Source organism: Mesoplodon mirus (genome assembly GCF_964341445.2).
Source record: "Mesoplodon mirus genome assembly, chromosome: 2".
NCBI classification, from domain to species: Eukaryota; Metazoa; Chordata; class Mammalia; order Artiodactyla; family Ziphiidae; genus Mesoplodon; species Mesoplodon mirus.
The window spans coordinates 146242617-146251387 of NC_138977.1; the positions used below are offsets into that span (position 1 = coordinate 146242617).

The 8771-nt window shown below is 35.7% G+C and overlaps 1 protein-coding gene across 1 annotated transcript in view; it reads right to left on the reverse strand.

Moving 5' to 3' along the window:
- The window catches only part of LOC309791555 (bifunctional heparan sulfate N-deacetylase/N-sulfotransferase 3), a gene marked incomplete at its 3' end in the record, with an annotated part of 145968 nt that extends 137833 nt beyond the window's left edge, over positions 1-8135 (reverse strand). The window contains exon 1 of the mRNA XM_082600396.1: positions 6922-8135. Coding sequence (XP_082456522.1) covers positions 6922-7944 — 1023 coding nt within the window. The 5' untranslated portion in view covers positions 7945-8135. The remainder of the gene's footprint in view (positions 1-6921) is intronic.
- Positions 8136-8771: the final 636 nt, after the last annotated feature.

Consider the following 8771-nt stretch of genomic DNA (forward strand, 5'->3'; position numbering starts at 1 on the left):
ATAAATTAAAAAAAAAAAGAATGGCTTATCAGCCGAAGGAGAGTGGACATGATTGGAGACAAAGTACTTTGCACTTTTTGACTGAGGTGTGAGAATATTAATATTACCCCTTGCTTATTAGCACATATGTTTAAATTTCTGGAGAAACCACTAGTTTGATATATATTAAAAATAAATATATAAAAAATATATATATTATATATATATATTATATATATATATTTCAAACCGAGAATGGGTAGAAAAGAGAAGGAAACTGACAATAAAAGCAATAAAGGACAGAGAGAAAGAAAAGAAGATACAGAACAAGTGGGACAAATATAAAGCACAAAATAAGGTAGCTGAAATTAATCCATACACATTGATAATCATATTAAGTGTACATAGACCGATCTTGTTAATTAAAAGGCAAATATTGACACAGTAGATAAAAAGCAAAAGTCATAGAAAGTTGTTCTCAAAACTAATTTATAGGGCTTCCATGGTGGCGCAGTGGTTGAGAGTCCGCCTGCCGATGCAGGGGACACGGGTTCATGCCCTGGTCTGGGAAGATCCCACATGCCGCGGAGCGGCTGGGCCCATGAGTCATGGCCGCTGAGCCTGCACATCCGGAGCCTGTGCTCCACAACGGGAGAGGCCACAACAGTGAGAGGCCCGCGTACAGCAAACAAACAAACAAACAAACAAAAAACTAATTTAAAATGTAAAGACATGATAGAGCAAATATAAAAATGAGATAAAGTATAATTTTTAAATAGTATCCCCCCAAAAGCCAGTGTAGCTCTACTAGTATTAAGATAGCCATAGAATAATAAAATATTAAATTAATATGTAAATATATACACACACACTTAATTAACATAGCTTCAAAATATGTAAGGGAACAACTGACAGAAAAACAACGAAATATTTACAATCCACTATTAGAGTTGGAGAATTAAACATACCACCTTTGGTAACATCAAGTAGTACACTCTATTCCTTCCTCTCCATCCAAAAAAAGATCAAAACAGGAAGAATACAGAAGCTCTGAACCACACAGTTAACAAAGTTGAGCTAATAGATATACCTTGACTGTACAATATATGTTCTTATAAGAATATTGTATCCAGTCATAAAGTGATTCTAGCAAATGGAAAGTATTGGTATCAAAGAGACACATGCTTCCAGAGCACAATGCAATTAAAGTGGATATTAGCAAATAAAAAATAAGAAACATCACAGAAAATGGAAAGGAATTAGAGAAATATGAGTTTAGGGGGAAACAAAGATTGGTGCTATGTACATGCCTTAACATCCATCAATAGTGAGCTATCTGGAGAAATGTTTCCTTTCTATTTTTACTTATGACAGAGTAACTGGTTGCAGTTGCCTTTTCCCTGCAAACATTTGGTGTGTCAGTTTCTTTTTCAATGACTTTACGAAACCTCTGGCTTGACCTTAGCTGGGGCAAGGAAGGTTCTTGTGAGAGGGTGAGGTCAGGCAGCACGAAGCTCCCCTTCACTGAAGCTTCCATTTCAGCCTCAGGGGGGTCAGCTCCCCCTGCATGACAGAGAAGTCAGCTAAGTCTGTCTTCTGAGCCTGATACCACTCACTTCTCAGAGCTTTACGGCGTCCTACTTCTATTTTCGGCACTTTCTTTTCCCTAGGCGCTCTGGGACCTTCAGTTAGCAGGGAAAATAATGATAAAGTCACTCATAGAGAACTGTCCTCTCTTATGAGGCCACTTACAAAATGTAGATTTAAGAGGTAATCAACAAACAGCCAAACTAAGGAATAGTGAAGCATAAGGGAGCAGTGGGAAAGGTTAGGGTAGTGAGGACGGGGAATGGTTGCTGAGTCCCTCCAGTCATGCTCAGGCCCCTGTTTAGTGTGCTCAGATACAGCTGGGCTGGTTCTTCATTTTCTCACGGATGTTAGAAAGTTTGTCAACGTTAGAAAGAGCGCGTGTGCCTATTCTAGAAGGAGAAGGAGGGAGAAACATAGGCATGAGAGTGATAGCCAGCTCTTTTATTTGTTGCACGTATACCTGCAGAGAGTTCAGTAAAACCCTTAAGACCACTTTTATCAGAGCCTCCTCCCTGTTCCACTTCCTACCTATCTTAGGGCTGAAATGTTATACGAAACGGTCTAAGTCTAAAGGTATAATGCATCTTAGGCCGAGCGAATCCATTCTTCTAAGAGAGAATTTGAAATTGTTAGTATTCATTTGGTCATGCTGTGCTTTCATGTATAACTTTAAAATGCTTTAATGGGAGAAGTATCTATTTATATACCCACTTTCCCTCTCCAAAAAGCCTTTCTCCAAAAACCACTAGTCTCAGGATGTTTGAGGACAGGTGTTAGAACACTAGGAACTTGAATTTTCTAACATCACAAAACTAGTCCATGGTAAATTTGAGAAAAGTCTTGTCCATTTAGTTCAATACACACACAGACACACACACACACACACACATATGTCCTTCCTGACTTCAGTTTTACTGAATGTAGTATAATATTTGTCTACACTATGTTCTTTGGTTCTTTAAGGGCTATGGCTTGTGGCTTGTAAGTTCTCCAACTAATGAAGATAATACCTTAGGTTCATTATTTATCTTCTTCCTCTTGAAGAGTCATATATTTTGTGCCATGTCATAGTTTCTTCTGTAGCTTTGAGGCTCTTTGAAACGTGCTCATATTATTCAGTAGCAAGGCAGGTAAAAACTGATATTGCATTGCTAATTCTAATCTTCCGATTAAATAAGGAAACACAGTTTTTTTGTCCCACATAAGGAAAAATAGCACGTTTGCAGTGATTAGCATCATAGTTAAAATTTATGTGGTATGCAACCATCCTTCTAATTTTGCAAGAAACATTCTATGTCACCTTCAATTTCCTCACATTCTTTTTAATTTTCCTAATACATCAAATAGGGTAAGTATAATACTTGTTATTTTTAGTGGTAATAATTAAATAAAAGAGCTTTATGAAAATATTTCTATTAATTATGTACTATTAATCACCACATCCATGACCTTTTCTTAGACCACCTGCTCTTGGATCTTCCTTCCTAGGAAAAAATCCTTCCCTTACCCTAGTTAGTTAGGGAGACCTAGCATTCCAGTTTGCCTGGGACTCTGAATTTTAGCATTGAATGCCCTCAGTGTAAGTAAACCAGGATAGTTGGTCCCTCTAACTCTAGCCCACCCTCCAGCTAATTTCTCTTCTCTCTTTTATATCAAAATTTCTCCACTGAGTACTCCACGTTCTCCTTCTTCGTATCTTAACCCCCTAATTTACTCCTGAACTTACTTCAGCTGTGCCTCTGCCTCGATCATTCCATTACCCTGGATCTTGTAAGAGTCCCCAGTGACTTTTTGTCTTTTGCCAAAGGAGACTTGCCATCTCTTACCTCAGTGGACCCTGCTATTAGATCACACCCTCACTGAAGCTCTTGACTCCCAAGGCTTGTATAGCATCACAGCTTTCTGGTCTCCGACTATTCTGACTCTTATTCACAGGTTTTTCTCTCTCCACTTATTTTCTGACTCTTATTCACAGGATTTTCTCTCTCCACTTATTTTCTGAAAGATGATTTTCCTCAAGATTCTACACTCTATCTTCTTCTCTTGTCACTCTATAAACCCTTTCCCTGGCTGATCTCACATACTTTCATGCTGAAAGTGAACCATCCCCTAATTAGAATGATAACTTCAAAAACTACACTTGCTACCCAGACTTCTCGGGAGCCAACTACCTGTTAAACATCTATACCTGTATGTCCCAGATGCACTAAAATAAAACTGAAAATTTTAATATGACCTCTAATGACCTTCATTATGATCTTCTTGCTCTCTCCTCTTTCTTTGTTGTTGGAATAATCAACTATTATTCAACTACACTAAATATCATTTTTTAACTTTAAAAAATTTTTATTGAAGTATAGTCGATTGACAATGTTGTGTTAATTTTTATTGTACGGCAAAGTGATTCAGCTATACATATATATATATATATTCTTTTTTATTATGGTTTATCCCAGGATACTGAATATAGTTCCCCTTGCTATACAGTAGGACCTTGTTGTTTATCCAGTCTATATATAATAGTTTGCACCTGCTAATCCCAAACTCCCAATCCTTCCCCCTCCCCCTTGGCAACCACAAGTCTGTTCTCTATGTCTGTGAGTCTGTTTCTGTTTCATAGATACGTTCATTTGTGTCATATTTTAGATTCCACATATAAGTGGTATCATATGTCTTTCTCTTTCTGACTTACTTCACTTAGTATGATAATCTCTAGATCCATCCATGTTGCTGCAAATGGCATTATTTCATTCTTTTAATGACTAATGTTCCACTGTATATACATACCACATCTTTATCCATTCATCTGTTGATGGACATTTAAGTTGTTTCCATGTCTTGGCTGTTGTAAATAGTGCTTCTATGAACATAGGGGTGCATGTATCTTTTTGAATTATAGTTTTGTCTGGATATATGCCCGGGAGTGGGACTGCTGAATCACATGGCAACTCTATTCAACTACGCTAAAAATCTTAATGTCATCCTTGATTATATTCTCTTTCATCTCCATTGATCCAATTACTAAGTTTTCAACTTTACCTTCAATATTGTTCTGATATTGGTCATTCCTTCTCCATTCTTATTCTCATTTCCTAGTTTCAAGAAATCTTCTTTTGTCTGAATATCATCTCTACAGCCTCCTAAATCATTATATCACTATAGCTTTGCCTTCTAAATCTGTTCTGCTTAATAGGACTTAACAGTTCTGGTACACAGCACACAGTATAGTGTTTCACACAGCATTACTTACATAAAACCACACAGGCACTTTTCCTATTGTACTCACCATATTGCAAGCTATCTACCTATTTATCACTCCCACTCCACCCCTACCAAGACAGTGGTACACTCATTAAGGGGGAGCCATGCTTTATTTATCTTTGTATCCCTAGTGCCTACCTCCATGGCTGGTGTGTGATATGGCCGTTCCAAGTATTGAGCAGGAAGATGCTCAGCACAATCTTCACCTGTGTGCTTTCTGAGCTTCTCTAACTTTACCCTCCCCACCCTCTCTTCTAAAGGGATAAGACCATGGTGTATGTTTCTATTTACATATCACCAAAACTACTTCACATGTAGGACATGCTTAATAACTAGTTACAGAATGAATCAATGAAGGAATGAATGAATGGATGAATGACTATGTCTAGAGACACAATCACAGATACAATTTAGAAGTAGTTCAAAAACCCAAATAATTCAAAACATACTTTCTTTTAAGCCTTTAGGTTGGTTAGAAAATATATTCCCATCTAAATGTGAGCAATTCATAAAATATTTTACACGTTAAATTCTTATTGAATTTATTCAGTAAGGTTTTAATTTTTTATAACACTTAAAAATGGCTTAACCTTAGGAGCACTAAAGGCATTTTGTATAATTTTAGAGGATATAGTAGAATTTGCATAAAAAACTCGGAGATTTATCTAGCATATTTTTAATGACATAACAACATATTTTGACATTTTTAAAGACTTGTATTTTAGAAATAAAGCCTTAAAATTTTTTTATCATAATATTTTGAAATGGAAAAATTAGAGAATTATATATTGTTTGTAATTTTCAAGGATATAATAAATGTTTTTTTCATAATAAATGTTTAAACTATCAGCTTCATTTAATTTAGCTACATTTTCAAAGACTATTTCAAAAGACTAATGAAAACTTAAGTACAACTTCATTAATTAATTTATATTGACTTAAAAGGAAGAGTCTAAAACATTGCCAAGAATATGAAAGGTTTTTTTTTCTTTTCAGTCTTCACACTCTCTTATGGTAACATTTAATAGTCCTTCTGGTATTCTTAGCTCATTTAAGTAGTGTGATGAACATTACTATTATTTGCCAGATGCTTAGTGTCTGGAGAAAAGAATGCAGTTTCAAGACTTTTTTTCCATCTGATTCAGTACTTTATATTTTACCAAAAGGTCAAAGCTATATAGAATAAAAATTATGTATCAAAATCTCTTCTTTCACTTTTATGCGAAATCAATATGTAGTATAACAGAGATAGAATCCAGTGGCATTTCGAATGGGAAACTAAGATCAATGTAGATCATTTTAATCTTAAATTCCATTAATATTAAACAGCCAGTTGTTTATGTAATATAATCCCTTCACAATGATAACCAACTATCTTCAAATAATTGTTTTCTATCTAAGGGCAGCAGTTTTACACAGTAAGAAATCTAATCCAATATAAATGTAGCATGATAGGTTTCATATATGAACCAGAAGTGTTCAATGAATTTTGAAAATTAATGTAAATTCTTATGTGTGTATGTGAATAGGTATGCTTGTGTATTCATAGCTTTCCATATTTAGTAGTGCTAATTTTCAGAGTTTCAAAAAAGTAATAAGAGAAAATGAGTCACACATTTGACTTCCAGAAACATCTGAACTTGCTACTTATGAGATCTTTAATTCTTGAAAATTTGTGGGAGTATTTATTTTCATTAAAATAAATTCACCTTGATTTCATAGCTAAATGGACTAAAGTCTTAGATTAGTAATAGTTTACTGAGGTAGATAGTTTCTGGAAAGTAATTAAACAAAGTGGTTTCCACTCTGTAGTTTTAAATACACACAGAAATGCATTTCAGGATTCTGCCACACTCAATCCTTTAGTACAATCTTCATTTTCTTCTTGATTCAGAGAAAAATGTATTATCTACTTAGTTGTTCTAGGGCTGAGATATAGCCCCATATCTCAAAAATAGCTGAGGGTAGCCAACTCATCCCAGTTTGCCTAAGAATTTCCAAATAAAATAAAAATCCTATGTCCCAGGAAATCCCTTAGCCCTAGACAAACCTACTGAGAGATGAACCAAACTTTGAGATAAAGAGCCTTACCTTAACATCATTGGTGTTCATTCTTGTTCCTTCCTTTCCCACAAAAATATCATCAATATCCACGAGAATGTACCTGTCCAAGGACAATGTGAGCCTCTTCCCTGACAAGAAGGAAACAGCATCTATGAAGATGAGCTTATGCAACCAAAAGTTCAAGTTGCTGCCAAAAAGAACTCTGTGAATTCCATCATGGAGCCCCAGGTCGTGTATGACAGTGGCATAAAAACTGCCTTTAGGGATGGGAGGAGAAAGGTTTTCTGGGGTCTTTACTTTGGCAAATATTACTGGTTGGTAGGCTGAGTGATTAATCTGGAAAATGGTCCAGTCAGTTCCAGGTAAAGAACCTTTTTCAAGCTTAGAAGATTTGGTCACATGAAGCAATGGAGAATGAGGATTAATACAGCAATCTTTTACTGCAAGGTTTCCATATACAGAAAAAGGGAAACCTTTCAACTGAAAACTCTGTAGGCTCTTCTCACTAGTTTTGTGGAATCCAATGACACCCACACCATATTCAACACAGTATTTATCTAAAAGGCTTCGATTCCAAGAGTCCATATTTATATACTTTAAAATATTCTCATAAATAATGAGAATGTATTTGCCTTTAGTTTTTTCTATAAGTGCTGGGAGATCCCCTTTTCCAGGAGCAATTTCAATGTGATAATGGAATCTGCTGGATTCTAGAATCATAACGATGTCTTGACCGAGCGATGAGTACTGGCTCTCCACAAACACCAGGACTGTGGGTTCTGTCCTTGAGGCATCAGAAAGCTTCCTTGTCTTCACTTCCATCAGCCTGTATGGTAGGTGCTGGAAGTCCCCACAGTCTACTTCTGAAGCCATCTCAGACAGTTCATTTTCCTGTTTGTAGCCACTGTACAGGTAGTAAGCAGAAATAATAATGCTCACCATACAGAATGTGGCAAGCAGAATCACCGTCCTTTGAAAGTGTCTGTGCAGCTTCATGATAAAACTCATGTTGTATATACTTCCCTCAGACTGTTCCAATAGAGGCACCATAAAAAAATAAAAGAAAAAAAGAAAAGATGATGTTTCAGACACTTTTCCAGCCTCAATCAATAGTTTATGTCACCATTGCAGCACATTTGTGTCACTTGATCAGGACTCACAGAAAATATAATCTGAAAAGTAGAATAAAATGCAATAGAATATCAAACATTCAGTCTGCAGCATTAAAATGAGCAAGTTTTTATACTTGTGACTGGCACAAGTGGCAACCTGTTAGGCACATGAACTGGTGTTTGGTAAGTAAGAAAACCACTCTTTCCTTCTCTCAGATCTTAATGAGGATGTGGGAGGGGCACAAAGAGGGAAAGGGCTCCATTGAACAGAGGTCTCTATCCCTAGTATAGAAAAGATGTTGGACTAACAAGGAATTGCCTCTTACTCCTTGAGCTTTGCATCAAATTCTGCAGATCATATAGACTTAAGATCACAGAGAGGTCACCTGAGCCATACACTGCCATATCATGTAATATAGGCTCAAACTATTTGTTTTTAACTGCATACACTGAAAATTCATAAAAGCTTGGATATATTTCATTAAATGCTACTATTAAGACAACAGTTTCTGCTTTTTAGAAAAAGTTCAGTAATTATATAAAAAACTACCATAAAAGTGTTTTTAAAAAACATAACGAAAACAACTGCAACTTCATGAAACACTTTGTTATGCTATAATTTCAAATCCTTTTCAAGTTTCAGTAACCTTTGAAAAATTTAGTAACTTTTGAAAAATAATAAGAAAGAAACATGGGTGCTTTTTAGATTAGAAGTTTATTAGAGTCTTACAGTCCTGGCACTTTTCATGGAAATATCATGGAATA